Source organism: Trematomus bernacchii, unplaced genomic scaffold (genome assembly GCF_902827165.1).
Source record: "Trematomus bernacchii unplaced genomic scaffold, fTreBer1.1, whole genome shotgun sequence".
In the NCBI taxonomy this organism is placed as follows: Eukaryota; Metazoa; Chordata; class Actinopteri; order Perciformes; family Nototheniidae; genus Trematomus; species Trematomus bernacchii.
This window is the reverse complement of record NW_022987792.1, coordinates 1,995,014-2,016,114: the sequence shown is the minus strand read 5'-3', so window position 1 is coordinate 2,016,114 and position 21,101 is coordinate 1,995,014. Positions and strand designations below refer to the sequence as shown.

General features: G+C 41.6%; 1 protein-coding gene across 1 annotated transcript; it reads left to right on the top strand.

Moving 5' to 3' along the window:
* The first annotated feature begins 592 nt into the window (after window positions 1-592).
* On the top strand, window positions 593-20,773 carry LOC117497733 (ubiquitin-protein ligase E3A-like). The gene is made up of 11 exons (XM_034149741.1): window positions 593-873; window positions 2,502-2,564; window positions 2,696-2,958; window positions 4,103-5,304; window positions 6,050-6,194; window positions 8,645-8,850; window positions 11,038-11,202; window positions 12,177-12,332; window positions 12,423-12,496; window positions 14,175-14,318; window positions 17,650-20,773. Coding segments are annotated over exons 2-11 (2,478 nt in total). The 5' UTR covers window positions 593-873; window positions 2,502-2,562; the 3' UTR covers window positions 17,771-20,773.
* The last annotated feature ends 328 nt before the right edge of the window (window positions 20,774-21,101 follow it).

Genomic DNA, 21,101 nt, shown 5'->3' with positions numbered 1-21,101 from the left:
GCTACTCTGCAGTATACAAAGTCATTTAAAAAGTAAACCTTTACAGGCTTTGAAAAACACAATAATGCATCAATAACTATAATCAAAATATATATTATTCTGAAATGGGCAAATTTGTATGAGTACTTTTACTTTTGGTACTTTAATATTTATTTGAATAGCACCTTTCATACAATCATTGCAGTCCAAAGTGCTTCACAGTAGACAATTGACATCTCGTAAAATAGTCACAGAAAACTGATATCACACAGAATACAGTTACCAGCAAAAGTCAAACAAAATAAACATAAAAAGACGATAGAATAGACATAGAACAAAAATAAAGTACATATAGCTGACAATACTTTTGTACTTGTACTTGAGTAACATTCTTAATGCAGGATTCTAACTTGTAATAGAGTATTCCTACACTTAAGTACAAGTTCTTCTCCTACCTCTGCCGATGCAAGTCAACGGAGAAAAGGTATTTTTGGGCCAAAATGACGTCACTGGAGTTGTAGTAGCACCGTTTGGCCACAGGGGCAATTTCCCCAAAAAACCCATGAAAAAACCCGGCTGGCTTGGTTTGACAGCGTCGCGGTGCATTCTGGGATACATGGCGCTCATGTTTACAAGATGGTAGTGGAGGATTTTTCGCTCTGACTTACAAACAGAAAGTATTAACACTTGATTTCCTGACGTATTGACTCTTAAATCCTCCTTTAGTCTCGGTTTCCATTGAAAGGTGGACTCAGTTTTAAGAAGGAAACGCAGCAGGCTCTCTTTGCTCTCAATGTGTTTTAAATAGCAGAGGAGATTATTTTTGCACAGTCACTGACAGACTCACGGACCAACAGACACACAGACAGGACTATACCCTTGATAAATCCACAGGTAAGTGCATTCATCTGGTTTTAATGTGCTTTTGTGTAGTGTTCACTTCCTTAGCTTGTTTATTTGTGTGATAATAAACTAGCTAGAGGCTAATCTGAGCATTAAACACAGAGTTGAGTGACAGCTAGCTTCAGTCAGCTGTCAGATTTGTGCAAGATCACAGTTGGTGTTGAAATGTGGCTAAAAAAAACTATGGGAGCACATTTTTGTCATTGTGATGGAAGTAAACATCCTGTAGGTCCAAATAAAATACAAAATAAAATGACCTAGTGTGTCAACATATTCAGAATCTCCAAATAATGACTTAGTATCTCCAAATAATGACTTGTATCTAAATAATGACAAAATAATGTCCTAAAATCTCCAAATAATGGCTTAGTTTCTCAAAATACCGACTTAATATCTCACAATAATGAGAAAATAAGGACTCAGTAACTCCAAATAATGACTAAGGACCTAGTACATACTGGCCTTTAATGTTGTTTTACTGTATATAGTTTACTGTTCACTTCCTTAGCTTGTTTATTTATGTGATAATAAGCTAGCTAGAGGCTAATCTGAGCATTAAACACAGAGCTGAGTGACAGCTAGCCTCAGTCAGATTTGTGCAACATCTCAGTCGGTGTTGAAATGTGGCTAAAATAAACAAAAACATGTGATTTAGCAAGGCTTAATACATTCAAGCTCAATGTAATTTAAGGAAAAATACCCTATAAGTAATGTTAATGACGTAATATGTCAAAATAATGAGTTTCTAAATTAAAATAATTGTTGGTGGTACAGAAATAAATGTCTTACTGTGTCCAAAAAATTAAGTTTGACAAAATAATTGCTAAATTATTACTTCAACATAATGACTTAAATGTCAAAATAATGACCCAGTTTCTCAACAACAACAAAAAAGATATCAACAACGACTTCGTTATTCAAAATAAACATTTGTATTTTAAAATAATTAGTTATGACATGTGTAAAAAAATGACAAAAATAATGACTTGGTATGTCACAATAATCCCAGATGATTCAATATCTGAAAATGTATACAAATATTTCTCGAAAATGTGGGAATCTTGATGAATTATTTAGACATTTTAATGCTATTAATTATTTTCAGATACCAGCTCATTATTAATAATAATTCCTTATATTTATTATAGTGCTTTTTCCATGACCCAAAGCGCTTTACAGATACACATTACACATACATACATGTAACGGTCATGTACTGTGGACAATACCCACAGGAGCAAATTCAGGTGAAGTGTCTTGCCCAAGTACACAACGGCAGCGGCGGGTTTCACTCCCTTGATCTGATGATCAATGCACAGCCCACTGCGCCACACCGCCCATCTTCACACCTCAAAGTCATCAAGGCGCTTTACAAGTACACATTAATATCATACATGTACTGTGGACAATACCCACAGGAGCAAATTCAGGTGAAGTGTCTTGCCCAAGGACACAACGGCCTGAGGCAGTGGCGGCGGAAGCGGGTTTCGAATTTGGAGTTCCCCAACGCCCCCTTGATCTGATGATCAAACGCACAGCCCGCTGCGCCAATCCGCCCCATTATTGCGAGAATGTGTGCATTTATGATGTCTCACAATACGTTATTGTGTCTTCCACAGGACTGTCTATTGGGTCTGCAGGAGTGTCCCTGAATCCAGGAGTGTCCCTGAATCCAGCCGAATGTGAGTCTACTTATTTAGCTCAACTAGTGGAACAAATAAACCTGCAATAATTTAAACATGTATGTACATTTCCTTCCCATTTCTGTCCTTGAATCCTCTGTTTGACTTCCTGTTTCCTGACCACTTTACAGGAACAGAGCGACTGCAAAGCATCTAATCGAGCGCTACTTTCGGCAGTTAACCGAGGGCTGTGGAAATGGCGACTGCACGAACGAGATTTGTGCATCGTGTCCCAACTTCAGATCGCTGGATAACAACACGGCGGCCGCCAAAGCGCTGGATCTGTTCAAGGTTAACGCCAAACTCTGTAACCCCAACCCCTCCAAGAAAGAGCAAGACTCTGATCTGGTCAATAAGATGACGGACGTTGGAAACGCCAAAGAAAACTTCTCAGGTAACTCACAGCTGAATTTGTCACTATATCAGATTTCACTACACGGTTATTGTGTCCAAAACAATTCACAATATCACAAATTAATTACACTTAAGTAGTAGTTATACTGGAAATAGCAGTAGGGGTAGTAAAAATAATGTCCAAGTATCTCAAAATAATGACAAACGATCTCAAATAATGACTTAGTATTTCAAAATAATGACTCAGTATGTAAGACAACAAGAAGAACCAGTCACACTCAAAATAGTAGTAGTTGTAATCAATAATTTTGGCCCTTTTTGAGAACTTTTCCAAAATAATTCACATACAAAATTGACAAATAGCAATCCGGCAATAATTTAAAAAAAAGTTCTGCTCTAATTTTAAACAACTTCTGAACACAGTTGGGAAGCAAATTCATTTGGGGGTCTTGTACATTATGTGAGTTTTATTATCAACTAAATCTTTGAATGTCAAAGCATTTAAATGAATAAAAAGAGCTTGGTTGGTCGTTATAATCCAATCAATTAACAATTCGTCGAGCCCTCATCTGTAGCGTGAAGAATTGATCTGTCTTTTTTTATATACGTTTTCCCTAGCACGCTTAAATGTCTTTTTTGCTGCATCAATTACACAATATTGTTGTTATGTTCAATATTAAAGGTAGGGTAGGTAATTCACTTCAGAAACACTTTTTGTTATATTCCATGGAATGCTCTTAACATCCCGATAGCAATGAATATCTTAAGTGTTTTGACAATAAATACATACAAAAATGTCATCTGTGGAAGCCGTAGTACTGTAAAAAGCACGACCAATCATCTGAGCCGGCTCGGCTAAAATAACTGGATGGCCTACCTGCCTGTCAGCCTTCCATCTGTGCACAAACTTATCTCGTGCCCTCATTGGTCATGTGCGCGTTCGTGTGTGTTGGAGGAGGGGCTCTGTAAGGAAGTCTGAAGGAAGGGGCAGATTTTTTCCGGTTGTGTACTTTCAAATTCTAGCGCACTCGAGCTGGTTTCTCCATTCTTACCTACCCTACCTTTAACTAGATATCAAAATGTGTCTTTTTAAATATTACATTGTATTGTGTATATGGGTTAATCTGTATCCAACACACGGAGTACACTGTACTTATATAATTAATTTTGACTGTTTTGTCCAGATGTAAATCACCTCACAGAGACCACAGTGTGTACGATCCTGAGCTTCTGCGAGGAGGAAGGGGATTACTCCACTCTGATCCACGTCCTCGGCAGGATTTTCTCCAACGCAGAAGCCTTGATAAAGAGTTTCAGGAGCGACGAACCCGACATTTCTAAAGACCTGGACTCTGTTGAAGCTACAGATAATGACAACCCTGAGAAGAAGACGCCAACATCAGAGGAGCCGGGAGCTTCTTCTGCAGCAGCTTTTCCAGATGAGGATGTTTCTGATCAGCCTTTGGAGGTTCTAGTGGACATCAGCGCCTTGAGGAGGGTCTACGACAAACTTTTGAGCCTCGACCGGGTAGATGCAGCTCTCGTGAACGCCCTCATTTACCTCACTCCCAATTTAGAGCTGGACCTGGAGTACCTCGATGTGTACGGCACAAACCCAGAGTACCTGAACATCTTCGTCGTCGTGCTGGAGAACACGAACCTGCACAGCCCCGAGTATCTGGAAGTGGCGTTGCCGCAGTTTTGCAAAGCCATGTGCAAACTCCCGGTAGCAGCGCTCGCCAGGCTCGTGAAACTCTGGGCTTCTTACGGTTTGACGCACATCCGCCGCATGATGGAGACCTTTCAGCAGCTCATCACCTTCACCGTCGTCAGCAATGATTACGACGGGGAGAATCTGGTGAATGATGACGAGTCGGTGGTGGCCGGTACGCAGTGTTTGAAGTTGGCTTATTACGCGAGCATCCTGGCGGGAGATGTGGACGTGGAGCACAACGAGGAGGACATTGAAGACCCAGAGTCCGATGAACTCACCTTGCATGAGTTGCTAGGCGAGGAGCGGCTCTATAAGAAGGGTCCGAGGGTCGACCCCCTGCAGAAAGAGCTCGGGGTCCGATCCGTAGACTGCATCAAACCCCTCATCCCCCACGAGGAGTTCGTCAACGAGTCCCTGAACGACGTGGTGGAGATGGACAAAGATTTCACGTTCTTTAAGGTCAACGCCGAAACAAAGTTCTCCTTCCAGAGCTGCCCCTTCATCCTGAACGTCATCACCAAGAACCAGGGGCTGTACTACGACAACAGGATCCGGATGTACAGCGAGCGGCGCCTCACGGCTCTCTACAGCATGGTGCAGGGCCAGCAGCCCAACCCCTACCTGAAGCTCAAAGTGAGACGAGATCACATCATCGACGACGCCCTCGTCAGAGTGAGTCCAAACGCAGTGTGTTACTGATTTAATCCTGATCACATTAGGGACATATTGAGCTTACAATATTAGAAATTGCTTTGATATGGAAGCCGATTTCCAAGAATGAATGGTGTAAATTGTACGAAGAATCGTTAATGGACTGCACTCAAACCCTCAAAGCAATTTATGTATAAAAGTCAGCATTAACCCATTCGCACACATTCATACAGAGACTGAAGCTGCCAACAAGGTGACACACACACACACACACACACACACACACACACACACACACACACACACACACACACACACACACACACACACACACACACACACACACTGTTGGCCTTGCGTTTGGGAGTAATTTGGGGTTAAGTATCTTAACCAAGACATCGACATTTACTACCCACCATGTCTTGCTCTGGAAAGACTGTAGTTGTCTTCAGCTTGAAATATATGTTTGAAATGTATTTAAAATATATGTCAAGCTGAAGACAACTACAGTCTTTTCAGAGCAAGACATGGTGGGTAGTAAATGCCGATGAGGTTAACATTCTTAACCCCAAATTGCTCCCAAACGCATTCTTTTTTTAAATCAGGGTTTTTTTTAACCGGCTTGGTGCCAAAACAGCTGCCTGAGACTTTCGGATCAGGCTTATTATTACGCCGTTAAAAGTAAAAGCCCTATTAACGGTTGCCTGTGGGGAGAAACTGAGTGCTGTTTTTTTTTCTATCACTGAATTAAACTCTTGTGTTTCAGCTGGAGATGATCTCCATGGAGAACCCGTCCGACCTGAAGAAGCAGCTGTTTGTGGAGTTCGAGGGAGAGCAGGGTGTGGACGAGGGCGGCGTCTCCAAGGAGTTCTTCCAGCTGGTGCTGGAGGAGATCTTCAATCCAGACATAGGTCAGACATTTAATCAGTTGTTAAACATTTTCTTCCCATGTCTACCTGTTTTTTTAAAATAGTTTTTTTGAGAAAAGTCTACGTGAGATTAGGGCTGCATGATTTAGGGAAATAATCTAATTGCGATTTTTCTGACAGATATTGCGATTGCGATTTGCGATATTTGTTTTTAAGCGACCCAACGGAAGTTTATTGTAAAATGCGGCCATATCTCCGGCTAGGAAGGTCGTATCAACGTGCTCCCGTCTCTAGCAGCCCCGCAGCCCGAGCTACGAGTGAAAGAACTACACTTTACATTAAACTTCCGTTGGGTTGCTTTAAAGTCAAGCTTCAGTTTCAGACTCACCCTGTAATAGATGTAGAACATGTGATGGAGCATTACTAACCTGACTCAGATGCTTTGTTTCACCAGACCATCTAGGAACGCTCCATTGGAAGCCATTTGGAAAGGGCAGGCACTTTCAAAAATACTTGGCAAGTGATTGGATCAATCTGTCAATCACCTACTATCATGGGCCACTTCTGATTGGTTAACAATGGCTGCTGCATGTGGAGCACAGCACTTCTGATTGGTGTGGATGACTGACACACAAGAAGAACAAAATAAATAAAAATAATAATAATAATTGAAATAAATTGCGATTTGATAATTGCATCATTTCAAATCGCGATTTCGATTTAAAATCGATTAATTGTTCAGCCCTACCTCGTGAGATTCATTACGTCTTCCTGAAATACAGAAATGTTTGTACCTGTTATCTTATAATCTTTAATCCATTTGAAAACATTTTACAATAAGTGGGTTCAAAGTCTAAAGTGTCATCTTCAAACCAAACCGAGTTAACCTTCCTGTTGTCCTCCGGTACAATTTGAAATGTTTTTATGTTGGGATAAAGGTTTGTTTTATGTTGGTTTCAGAAAAATAACATGTTTGCTTGTACACTACGTTTTTCCACGAGAAAATAATTATGATCTCCTTCATTCGATTTTGGATTTTATTGAAATTTAGAGCGTTTGTGGTCATTTCTTTTACTCAGAAATGAGGTTTGATTTTGTGTACATGAGGTCTACTGAGCATACATTTCAAAAAGAAGAGTAACACTTGTTGTAATAAGTAGGAATAAAGTTGCCTTAATTGGTGTGACACAGATTTGGGTGATCATTTATGCCCACTTCATAAATAGTCAAACTGGGAGGAGAAAAGTCAGGGGGGCGTCTGGTGGGATTATTTTCGCCGCCAGCAAAGCGTGTTCCTGTGACGGAAAGTGTACTGCCGGCGAGCCTTGACGGGGGGTGCTAGTGGAGCACACGTGTGAACTGTGAGCGCCGGAGCCTCGCAGCGGCGAAACTGAGGCTCCGTGGTAAACTGTGGTAACATGGTACGTGTGGTGGTACGTGTGGTGGAAATGCGCCATTATGGTGCATTTCCACCACACGGTCGGCCTCGGCCACGCTCGGTACTGCTTGGCCGCGTTGGGCCTTAACAGGGCCGGCTCACTTTATGCTGCGCTTCCATTACAGTTTAGGAACTGGGGTAGTTACTATAGTAACGCAGTGTAGGCGGAGCCGTGACGTCATCTTCCATGAGAACCCCAGAAAAACAACACAGCCGTTAGCTGTTAGCACTCAGAGCTCACAGCTCCTCATATATGTTCAGAAACTAGACAGAAGTGAAACAAGTACAAACCACAGACTGTCTGTGTCATGGCGAGTACAGTCGCTGCTTTATTTATGTCTGTATAGGCCGTTGTTGTGAGTGTGGACGGTCGGAGCATATACTGCGTTAGCTTAGCCAATCTCCATCTAGAAAACACGCATTTTAAAAGGTTTTTCCCCTGCCGTCTGTCTGCAGACTTGCCAAAGCATTAATTCATGGTTTTTACTAACCGGTATCAGTATGTTGTTACTTCGGCATCATTTTGAAACGTGTATTACAATTAAATCACGGTCAAATATGTCCATCTTGTTGTAGTTGTAGCCCCCTGGCCAGCGATCCTCTCTCTAGTTTAGCATACTCAGCCCGACTCAGCCCTGTTTGTTGGCCCCGATAGAACCACAATTTTGTCGGGCCAGAAAAGAGGTGAAAAAGTGGCCCCGGGCCGGAACTAGGCCTAGTGGAAGCGCAACCAAAAACGGGCACGGCACGACACGGCACGCTTGGTGGAAATGCGCCATTATTAGTGAGCCGAGCCAAATGATCCAGCTCACTAAGAAGAGCCGGAATTCCCATCACTAATACGTAAAGAGATAGTATCTATAAGGGACGGCTCAATTCAAAATTCAAGTCACGTGACACGACGTGACATCACTCGCTCTCGGGGTGGACGCCCTCTCAGCCCTGGTCTGGCGGAAACACTGATAGGAAGACAACACAAGGGTTAAAAACATGTTTCTTTACATATTGTCTTTTGTCTTAACATGTGTTTCTCTCCCTTTGACTCTTTGAACAGGGATGTTCAGCTACGACGACGACACCAAGCTGTTTTGGTTCAACTCGTCCTCTCTGGAGAACGAGGCTCAATACACGCTCGTTGGACTCGTTTTGGGACTCGCCATTTACAACAACTGCATCCTGGACGTGCACTTCCCCATGGTCGTCTACAGGAAGCTGATGGGCAAGAAGGGGATCTACCTGGACCTCTCAGACTCACATCCAGTACAGTAACTTCCTCCAGAGTCAATATGTACAGTGGAAGATCAGTTACCAATATATTTTAGAGACAGCTTTAATCGCGCCACAGTGTTAGAACAGCAAATGGACAGTGCAGGTGAAGGGCAAAAATCAATTAAGTATGCAAACTGTTACAATGTGAGGTGCAGGTGAAAAAACGATACGTGGAGAGAGGCGTTTTCTTTCAAAAATAAACAGGCGTTTTTATTTCTTAGCCCTCCATATTCTTTTACAGGAACACAAAACATCATGCCTGGTGCTGCGTTCACCAGCAAGGAACAAACACAAAAGCCCCCCTCCCCTCTCTTCCCAACCACATTTATAGGAGACAGCCCGCCTTCCCAATCCAAGCTGGCCAATCAGGTCATGGTTCTGAAAGCGGAGTGAAGGGTTAAATACAAAATTAAACACTGTGGTCTACATTTAATAAAACCCTAAAGGCTTAAGTAAATTCATAATTGCTTCAACATGAATATGGTACCTTCAAAAACAACAAGGTCTGCTTAAAACGGATCATTTTTAACCTAATTGACACTCATACAATCACACATTTCCTGACCAATCACGTCCAAGACTATTTAACTGAAATAAAGACAACTCTGAAGAAACATGTACTACCTTTCTTAACAAACAAATAGTTAAGCCAACATGTTAGTGAGGGAGTGTGTGCGCTTCCTCATACACACATGAAATGAAAGAGGGAAGCACCCATGTAGTAAAATCATTATATTATAAAAGCAAGTGAACTAGCAGTGATTTATATCAATAATAAATGAAGCAGAAACGGGTAGAATCAAGTAAATTATATTGCTGAAAAAACCCTATGGACACGCTCGTGAACTGTCAACGGGGGGGGGTCTGTGGACCTCTGTCGCCTGTCAGCGCAACTTACATGATGCCGTTTAAAATATATAATAATAAAGGGCAGTGCAGGCCGTCAGTGAACTGAGCCGGCCTTTCTGCGCGACTGTCACTCAAATGCGGGACATAGTCTCAATTTGTGGGACACGGGACAAATGCTAACAATGCTGTGTGGCAGTGTGTGCACAAAGCGGGACACCTGCTCACCCTACACACACACACACACGGTGCTGCCCCTCACACACACACACGCTTCAAATCAAGTTGCATAAATACTTGAGCTACGTTTTTATTATAATCACTGTGAAATGTATTATGTTTTCGTCATTATTACAACAAATACACACTTGCAACTGATAACACTGGCAATGATTTTATATTTATTAGACAAACTCAAGGCCCGGGGGCCAAATCAGGCCCTTGGTGGATTTAATTTGGGCCCGCAGGATAATGTTTAATTACTATTAGATCTGGCCCGCCGGTATATTGCACGCACACCTTCACTCCATCCTGAGGGTCTCCTCAGCTCAGAGCCTGACCCCAAACATTGATGAACTTGCACCCAAGATGAGATGCCAAGTATCTGGCTTGAACTAGCATCACAGAGCAGCACACTGAGTTTACATGGATGTTTCCTTCTGCACTTTCTCTCTCACGACAACAGGGCATGTTTGGGTTTTCTCTTTGAGGGAATAGTTTTCTTGAAGCTGTTGTTGGCCTGTGGAGAAATGTAATCATAAGAAATGACTCTGGAAAAGCTGCAGATAGAGCCATAAGAAATGAATGCAACTGATTATTTAATGTTTCATGTTGTTTTTATAGGCAATAATTTAAGCTTTGTTAGTTCCAGGTTTAATATGTGCAATAAGTTCATTTCAATAAGTTCTGCAATAAACATTGAACCAGTCCGGCCCTCGACTAGTACCCATTTTTTAATTTTGGCCCACTGTGTATTTGAGTTTGACACCCCTGTATTAGACTATTCAAAAAAAGCTTCAAATAAGTGGGGGGACGGCGACCCCCCCGCGTCCAACGACCACTACACCACTGGTCTTTACTATTCTATCTTTTTGCACATTAAACAAATAACATATAAAATGTTAATCAGCCGTCTTTAGGGATTCTGGTTGGCAGATTTTCTTACTTCCTGACCGAGCTATGCTAGCTGTTACCTCCTGTTTCCAGTCTTAATGCTAAACTAAGCTAACTCATTCAGATCTTCTCACTTAACTCCTGTCATAAAGCATGTAAGCATATTTTCCCAAACTCTCAAACGCCTTCCTCTAACAGCAGATGTTTCTCTTCCTACAGGCGCTCTTCCAGAGTCTGAAGGAGCTGCAGGAGTACGGCGGTGACGTCGAGAAGGACATGATGCTCACCTTCCAGATATCTCACATGGACCTGTTCGGAAGCCCCATTTTATACGACTTAAAGGAGGACGGAGAGGAGATCCCTGTCACTAAAGAAAACAGACAGGTGGAGTGTTTTGTGATGAATATTCAGACAAATGTACCTCTTTCATCTCAGATAATGTACACTTTTGTGAGTGGTGCAGTGATGAGCCCTAAAACCCGGAAGTGAGTTAGCATTTTACCACTTCCTGTTCCCTCGTCTCAGAGCCAACGGGATTTCTCCATAGGATTTTGGAAAATATCTGGAAATAAGGTTTGTGGTTGAGACACATTGAAGAGACGGATCACGTTTTGTTCTACGACATTAAATCCATCAGCAGTGACCCCACTGGTGATTTCTGAAGAGTTGACGTGTCTGAAAAACGATGGTTGTTACCAAGTGGCTGAATAGGACTACAGAAGTTGTCGAGGACGTTGTACGTCATTACGCCGAACACGTAAACACTCCCGCTAAGTTTGTTTGCCCTGTTCTGCTTGAAAGCAAGTACCTGCCTCCTGCAAACTGTTCAAACAAACGCTTCAACTCGTACCATTTAGAGTCTGTATGTTTGAATATGGATCTGAAGTTGGCGTGACGTTGAAGTCGTGCGACCCTGCTGTAGTTCGTTTATAGCATAACGTTAGCATTTAGCTTCTGGCGACTAGATTTATGATTCGAAAATTATAAAAGTAGGGTAGACATGTGGAGATTATCCGGCTGAACAAAACGTGCATTTATCAAACAGGTTTGTTTTCCACAGACCTTATTTCGAGATATTTTCCAAAATCCTATGGAGAAATCCTGTCGAGGGAACACTTGCGCAGCTTACTTCCGGGTCGGCCTACACAAATACGTCATCCCTGCACCACTCTATTGTAGGATTGAATACAACCAGAGAATAATATAGATATATAAACCTTTTTACAATAATCTCTGAATACCCTCCCTTCCCCGGCTCCATATTATTCTTTTTTATCTGAACTACAATGACCCTGAGATGCTGTCATATCACTGTTCATAAAATGCATGTTTCTGCTTCTTACATCTTTGATTCACAGGAGTTTGTGGAGATGTATTCTGATTACATACTGAACAAAAGTGTGGAGAGACAATTCAGAGCTTTTAAAAAAGGTTTCCAGATCGTCACGAACGAGTCTCCGCTGAAATATCTGTTTCGACCCGAGGAAGTGGAGCTGCTCATCTGTGGGAGCAGGGTGAGGAAACACACCTTCACGCTGATATTTGTTGTCACTTGTATTGTTGCCTTGTATGATTTACTGAGCCATCTCTTGTGGTTTGAACAGAAACTGGACTTTGAAGCTCTTGAAAAAACGACAGAATATGATGGAGGCTACAGCAAGGACAGTCAGATCATCAAGTGAGTCCTGTTTACCTTTTGACGACATATAAAATGTTGGAGCCAGGAATGTCAGAGTGGGGATTTCTGATCAGTTGGGTTTCATGGGTATGGGCAGAGGTGGGAAGCAGTGGAGTACAAATACTTTGTTACTGTACTTAAGTACATGTTTCTGGTATCAGTACTTTACTCCACTACTTATTTTTCTGAGGACTTTTTACTTTGACTTCTTACATTTTGAACACAAATACCTGTACTTTCTACTTCTTACATGTTGAACTCAAATACCTGTACTTTCTACTTCTTACATGTTGAACACAAATACCTGTACTTTCTACTTCTTACATGTTGAACCCAAATACCTGTACTTTCTACTTCCTACATGTTGAACACTAATACCTGTACTTTCTACTTCTTACATGTTGAACACAAATACCTGTACTTTCTACTTCTTACATGTTGAACACAAATACCTGTACTTTCTACTTCTTACATGTTGAACACAAATACCTGTACTTTCTACTTCTTACATTTAGAACACAAATACCTGTACTTTCTACTTCTTACATTTCCCAAACAGGCTGGTTCCTTTAGTTTGAATGTGTGTTTGGTGGCGTGATCATTATTATTTAGAGTCATTGCGTGCCTATTGATTTGAACACGATCCGTGTATCCATCATTTCCTGGTCTTCTCTAAAGAAGAGCGACCAATGAAAACGTTGCCGTTGTTCAGCATGGAAACATTCATTAGCTAACAATGACATTATTGTTCTATTAATATAAAGGTAGGTCAGGTACTCTTTAAAACAGCTGCTAGTTATGGGTACTTTTTACTGAAGTACATTTCAAAGCCTCTTTACTTTTACTTGAGTAAAGAAGTTTAGTCAGTACTTCTACTTTCACCAGAGTATTTTTAAACACGAGTATCTGTACTTCTACTTGAGTAAAGGATGTGTGTACTTTTGCCATCTCTGGGTATGGACGGCACCCATAGGTAATATAATCACCTGTTCACGTGTGTGAGGTGTGTGTGAGGTGTGTGTGAGGGTGTGAGAGGTGTGTGTGAGGTGTGTGAGAGATGTAGGTGTGTGTGAGGTGTGTGAGAGGTGTGAGAGAGGTGTGTGTGAGGTGTGTGAGAGGTGTGTGTGAGGTGTGTGAGGTGTGTGAGAGGTTTAGGTGTGTGTGAGGTGTGTGAGAGGTGTGTGTGTGAGAGGTGTGTGTGTGAGGTGTGAGGTGTGTGAGAGGTGTGTGAGAGGGGTGTGTGAGAGGTGCGTGAGAGGTGTGTGAGAGGGGTGTGTGTGAGGTGTGTGAGAGGTGTGTGTGAGAGGGGTGTGTGAGGTGTTTGAGAGGTGTGTGTGAGGTGTGTGTGAGAGGTGTGAGGTGTGTGTGGAAGAGAGGGTGAGAGGGTCGCTGTATTTTTTGTTGAGCGCAACCTTTTCACAGCTGGATTATTCAGACTGTATATATGTGTGCAAGTTAAAATGTGTTGATTATCTTAATTAAAGTAAGCTTGTTGTTCAATGTAATTTGGATAATAGACTTCCTTTTTGATAGCGCGTCTGACAAAGGGCAACCAGGCCCGACCTCAGCCTCTCTGCAACAGTTGTTTGTTCCCGCTGTCGCTACATATAGAAAAACGTGTTTTTACTCCCATAAATAAACATTTGTATTACGTCTGTCCTCTGTTTCCTGCTCACAGAGATTTCTGGGAGACGATCCACTCGTTCGGAGAGGAGCAGAAGAGATTGTTTCTCCAGTTCACCACCGGAACAGACAGAGCGCCGGTCGGAGGGCTCGGGAAATTAAAAATGATCATCGCCAAGAACGGCTCCGACACAGACAGGTGCGGAAACCTTTCTAATGTTTCATACACAGATACTGACCTCCTAAACTGATGCAATTTGGTGGTATTGTGACAATGAGTCTGATCAATTCAGTTGTTTATGTTTACCTTCAGTTACACGTCGTCGGCATAGTTTGTTACGCAAAGTTGATATTTGACTTCCTGATGCCATTACATTGAGCTGATGCTTTTATCCAAAGAGACTTACAATAAGTGCAATAAACCATAAAGATATCAACTCAGACTAAGAAGAAAAGTGCTGATATATTCGCTTCAAATAACCCAAACCATTGTAAGTGCTGGTTCATTAGCTTTGAATGGGCTAAACCCTTTAAGTGGTACATTAATTGATTCATATTTTGGGTTAATGTTCAAGGTACAAGCAAAACAGGTGGGTTTTCAGTTTCTGGTAATGCCTTAAAGCCTCATTTGTTTCTGCAGCTAAAAGGCTAATACTTGGATATAATCATGGATGATTGATTACACATGAATGCAGAACAAATGCCAGACCAATATCCAGATTGGCTCCAAAATCGATTGGGTTTTTCCTCGGCTCATGCTGTACGTCTCATGAAAATAGGACCTTTTAGTTTCGACATAATCCTGCTGATAGACAGACACAAATCGAGTCGAGCCAAAGATACATTTATACCAATTTACTAGTAACTGACAGTTAGTTATTATTACCCCTCTGGTGAATAAAAAAAACGGTTTTAACAAGTGTCGGAATAAGGTCATCACGGCCAACATTAGCCGCCTTTAGCTTAGTGGTGGTGACATGAAGTCATGTGACCGTGCTGTAGTTCCTTTATAGCCCAACGTTAGCCACCTTTAGCTTAGCGGTGGTGACGTGAAGTCATGTGACCGTGCTGTAGTTCCTTTATAGCCCAACATTAGCCACCTTTAGCTTAGCGGTGGTGACGTGAAGTCATGTGACTGTGCTGTAGTTCCTTTATAGCCCAACATTAGCCACCTTTAGCTTAGCGGTGGTGACGTGAAGTCATGTGACCGTGCTGTAGTTCCTTTATAGCCCAACATTAGCCACCTTTAGCTTAGCGGTGGTCACGTGAAGTCATGTGACCGTGCTGTAGTTCCTTTATAGCCCAACATTAGCCACCTTTAGCTTAGCGGTGGTGACGTGAAGTCATGTGACCGTGCTGTAGTTTCTTTATAGCCCAACATTAGCCACCTTTAGCTTAGCGGTGGTGACGTGAAGTCATGTGACCGTGCTGTAGTTCCTTTATAGCCCAACATTAGCCACCTTTAGCTTAGCGGTGGTGACGTGAAGTCATGTGACCGTGCTGTAGTTGCTTTATAGCCCAACATTAGCCACCTTTAGCTTAGAGTTGGTGACATGAAGTCATGTGACCGTGCTGTAGTTGCTTTATAGCCCAACATTAGCCACCTTTAGCTTAGCAGTGGTGACGTGAAGTCATGTGACCGTGCTGTAGTTCCTTTATAGCCCAACATTAGCCACCTTTAGCTTAGCGGTGGTGACGTGAAGTCATGTGACCGTGCTGTAGTTGCTTTATAGCCCAACATTAGCCACCTTTAGCTTAGAGTTGGTGACATGAAGTCATGTGACCGTGCTGTAGTTGCTTTATAGCCCAACATTAGCCACCTTTAGCTTAGCAGTGGTGACGTGAAGTCATGTGACCGTGCTGTAGTTCCTTTATAGCCTAACATTAGCCGCCTTTAGCTTAGCGGTGGTGACGTGAAGTCATGTGACCGTGCTGTAGTTCCTTTATAGCCCAACATTAGCCGCCTTTAGCTTAGCGGTGGTGACGTGAAGTCATGTGACCGTGCTGTAGTTGCTTTATAGCCCAACATTAGCCACCTTTAGCTTAGCAGTGGTGACGTGAAGTCATGTGACCGTGCTGTAGTTCCTTTATAGCCTAACATTAGCCGCCTTTAGCTTAGCGGTGGTGACGTGAAGTCATGTGACCGTGCTGTAGTTCCTTTATAGCCCAACATTAGCCGCCTTTAGCTTAGCGGTGGTGACGTGAAGTCATGTGACCGTGCTGTAGTTCCTTTATAGCCCAACATTAGCCGCCTTTAGCTTAGCGGTGGTGACGTGAAGTCATGTGACCGTGCTGTAGTTCCTTTATAGCCCAACATTAGCCTCCTTTAGCTTAGCGGTGGTGACGTGAAGTCATGTGACCGTGCTGTAGTTCCTTTATAGCCCAACATTAGCCTCCTTTAGCTTAGCGGTGGTGACGTGAAGTCATGTGACCGTGCTGTAGTTGCTTTATAGCCTAACATTAGCCTCCTTTAGCTTAGCGGTGGTGATGTGAAGTCATGTGACCGTGCTGTAGTTCCTTTATAGCCCAACATTAGCCGCCTTTAGCTTAGCGGTGGTGACGTGAAGTCATGTGACCGTGCTGTAGTTGCTTTATAGCCTAACATTAGCCTCCTTTAGCTTAGCGGTGGTGATGTGAAGTCATGTGACCGTGCTGTAGTTCCTTTATAGCCCAACGTTAGCCTCCTTTAGCTTAGAGTTGGTGACGTGAAGTCATGTGACCCTGCTGTAGTTCCTTTATAGCCTAACATTAGCCGCCTTTAGCTTAGCGGTGGTGATGTGAAGTCATGTGACCGTGCTGTAGTTGCTTTATAGCCCAACATTAGCCACCTTTAGCTTAGCAGTGGTGACGTGAAGTCATGTGACCGTGCTGTAGTTCCTTTATAGCCCAACGTTAGCCTCCTTTAGCTTAGCAGTGGTGACGTGAAGTCATGTGACCGTGCTGTAGTTCCTTTATAGCCCAACGTTGGCCTCCTTTAGCTTAGAGTTGGTGACATGAAGTCATGTGACCGTGCTGTAGTTCCTTTATAGCCCAACATTAGCCGCCTTTAGCTTAGCGGTGGTTACGTGAAGTCATGTGACCGTGCTGTAGTTCCTTTATAGCCCAACATTAGCCACCTTTAGCTTAGCGGTGGTCACGTGAAGTCATGTGACCGTGCTGTAGTTCCTTTATAGCCCAACATTAGCCACCTTTAGCTTAGAGTTGGTGACGTGAAGTCATGTGACCGTGCTGTAGTTCCTTTATAGCCCAACATTAGGTTTTTCCTCGGCTGGAAATGCTGCACTTTTTATGAAAACAGGACCTGTAGTTTTGCTAAAATCTTGCTGATAGACGGCAAAAATCGAGTCGGAAATATTTATACCAATTTACTAGTAACTGACAGTTAGTTACTTCTTTGTTTTTTGTTCTTGTGCCAAATTATTGTATTATCAAAACCGCCTTCTGACGGCTCAAGTCAGCCAGTTAATAAGCTTGTATCATTTCACTGTCGGCCTTCTTTTAATCATCCTTCTTTCTCTCTCTTCCCTCAGGCTGCCGACCTCTCACACCTGCTTCAACGCGCTGCTGCTCCCTGAATACTGCTCCAAGGAGAAGCTGAAGGAAAGACTCCTGAAGGCCATCACATACGCCAAAGGGTTTGGGATGCTGTGATCCACAAAGAGAGAGAGAGAGAGACTGCATTTTAACAAAAACAAAAAGGGAGTATCACACTCAAGGGGCAAAGAGGGAAATTACATGAAACTAAATGCTGCAATAACCCCGTGCCTACAAGTCATCTCCACTGTGGGCCTTTTTCACTCTGAGAGTTAGTTTCATATTCAGTAGAAATGTCCCAAAGAGTTCGACACGGCACTTGAATAACAACGTTTTATTTCTTCTGTTTCTGGGCAAACGTGAACAATATATTTGATTTTGTGAAACTGTGAAAGTGCACTTATAACACAGGATTTTATTGAATGCAGTGCACATGCAGTGTATTTATTGAACCACTTTGACTTTTATTGTGCTGTTCAGTGTTTCATGCGGTAGCAGTATTCAGTCCCAACGCTCTGGTGGACTGAGCGTTATGGTGCTCCTTTGTAACGTTTGTTAATTAGCCAGGTTTCCATCCAAATGTATCGCACATTTTACCGAGTAAATTGATTAAAGAAGATGCTAATAAATGCTTGTTTTCATCGAATACTGCTATGCGATTATTAGAGGTGTATTAATCAAGATAAGCATCAGTAGGGAAAGCATTACACTCGAGACTGGTACGACTATGAGTCCTAAAAACTGTGAATTATTTTTGCACTTTTTTCTCAAAGTCAATGGGTTTTCGTTAAATGGCTGAAATAAGATCTGTGGCAAACACAAGTTTAAAAGATTGAAGCGTTCTGTTCGACGACATCAAATACCTAAATAAATTCCACACTCATGAACTTAAAGCTTGTCTGTATGCTAACATTAGCTTACTTTCCTTTGGCAATTGCATTTTTGCTTCAAAGTCATAAAAGTTATGTTTGTCTTTCTGGCATTTTTCGCAATTTATACGAAACTTTTGTACTTTTTGTAGTTAGATGCATGAAATAACATCTGTGTTTAAGACAAGCTGAAGAGATTGATGATGAAATGTCAAAGAGAAGTGCAGGAATGAGGCCTAAATATCGTAAAATGAGTCAGCACTTTCGGTTCCCTCGTCTGGAAGTCAATGGTTTTATGAACGTGTTTTTGGTTAGATGCCTGAAATAAAGTCAGCGGTTAACTTAAGCCATATCCAATCAAATGTGTCAGTGAATACCCCACAGGTGAACTAAAAAAACGGTGTTGCTAAATGAAACGACGAAACGTCATCACGCCCAACATTAGCGGTTGTGACGTGAAGTCATGTGACCTAGCTGTAGTTCCTTTATAGCCTATCGATAGCCTTTTTCACTGAGCTGACGCTTTTATCCACAGAGTCTTACAATAAGTGCAATAAACCGAAAATATATAAACTCGGAACAAGAAGGAAAGTGCTGAAATATTAGCTTCAAATAATCCAAACCATTTACTTCAATCATAATCATAAAGTGGAGATTATCCTGCTGAGCCAATGTGTAAGTATCCTAAATGTGTGTTTGCCACAAAGCGTAATCCATGGAAGAAAAACCCAATGGCTTTGAGTTGAGGTAACCAGACCTACAAAGATAGTTCATCCCTCTCTAGACCTCTATGGCGTGACACAATTTGAATATTAAAAAACGGCCAAGTATGACAAAATGTAGAAAACTGAATAGAAATATTACATTGCTGATTTATCCAGGCATTATTGATGCTTATATCGAATCTGTGGAGCACTGACAAAAACATTTTTTTCTGCAAAATTAGAGTTGATTTGCTTCATGTACGTCACAATTTCATCGCTACATCTGCACTTTGTTGCATTTTCTCTCATCCATACCCCAACTCTTACACCTCAGCTAAGCTTTTAAGACGGTTCTGCAACATCTCAAGATTTATTTCGGCATTTCTGCACCAATTTTTACAAGCGCAAAAATCTAAAATGTGCATCAAACAGGTGGATGGAAACACATCTTCAGTGGTACAGACTGCTAACACCTCGCTGAGGAGCTTCTATTTCCTCTCAGAGCAAACTCAGCACTATCTAAAGCTTATTATGTTGCAGTATTTCTTTCTGTGTTGTGCCTCTTGTATTACATATAACATGAATACTGCGTGTTGTGAAGCGTGACCACGAGTGTGTGTTTGGATAGCTGCAGGGTTTCAGGTCAGCTTTCACATCCGGTTAAAAAATATGTTCCTCTTCCCTCGGTTTGTGTGCTATGAAGTGTTTCTGTTGCACATTTGTACGTGCAGCTGCCAAATGTGCAAAGCTTTATTTGGCCAAATATCTCAGGTACATAGAGAATGTGCAGATAATGTGAAACTCTTATGTAAAGCAAATTATTATGCAAAAATAAATTAAAGGTGAAAAATATATAATCTTTGTAATTGAAATAATTTCCACTAACAATTATGAATTCTCTCTTAAAAGGACAGTATAGACACAAACATTTGAATGTTTATTTACATATAACATCGCAATTTACAACTAATAATGTATGTTAATATTATTTATAAACAGAACTGCATTTGGGTTTTTATGTACATTCACATACAGTATGAAAGGGATGTTGTGTTGTTTTAAAAACATGTATTTCATACTTTACAGATGGATCAATATGTTTTCTGGGGTAAAATGTCAATATTGATCAAGAAAAAACAACTCATTATTCTATAAAAAGCCTTTTTCTTTTCAACACGTCCTCAAACTTTATGAAGCCCAACACAACTTTAATAACCGTCCGATTTAAAGTTGTGAAACAAAACTACTTGGTTGTAAAAGATCATAGTTTTGGGATGGAGTTTACTATGTGCCGTTAAAGTCAGAAACTTGATGATCATTTTCATTAATCGTCATTTTATGCCTGTGACATGTCAGAAAATAGTGAAAAATGTCCATCCCAGTACCTAAAAGTCCAAGATGCTGTTTTCAAATGTTTGTTTTGTCAGTCCAAACTCGAAGATATTCACTTCAATATGAAATTAAACGAAATCTCCATATTTGAGACGCTGAAAACAACATTCAATGACATTTTTGCATTCAAAATAAAATAAAACTTACTCAAAATAGTTGTTTTCTGTCAAACTTCTAACATCGTTTTGAAGGAATATCATTTGTGGTTATCTTTTCCATCACACTTTGCATTACCACTCAGTTCAATGCAGTTAAAGGTGGGGTAGGTAATTCACTTCAGAAACACTTTTTGTTATATTCCATGGAATGCTCTTAACATCCCGATAGCAATGAATACATGAAATGCTTTGACAATAAATACATTAAAAAATGTCATCAGTGGAAGCCGTGGTGCTGTAAAAAGCACGACCAATCATCTGAGCCGGCCCGGCTAAAATAACTGGATGGCCTACCTGCCTGTCAGCCTTCCATCTGGGCACAAAC

Coding starts and splice junctions, on each gene's coding strand:
- LOC117497733 (XM_034149741.1), top strand. Junction 8,851..11,037: donor ACCTCTCAGACTCACATCCA/GTACAGTAACTT, acceptor CTCTTCCTACAG/GCGCTCTTCCAGAGTCTGAA. Junction 14,319..17,649: donor AACGGCTCCGACACAGACAG/GTGCGGAAACCT, acceptor CTCTTCCCTCAG/GCTGCCGACCTCTCACACCT.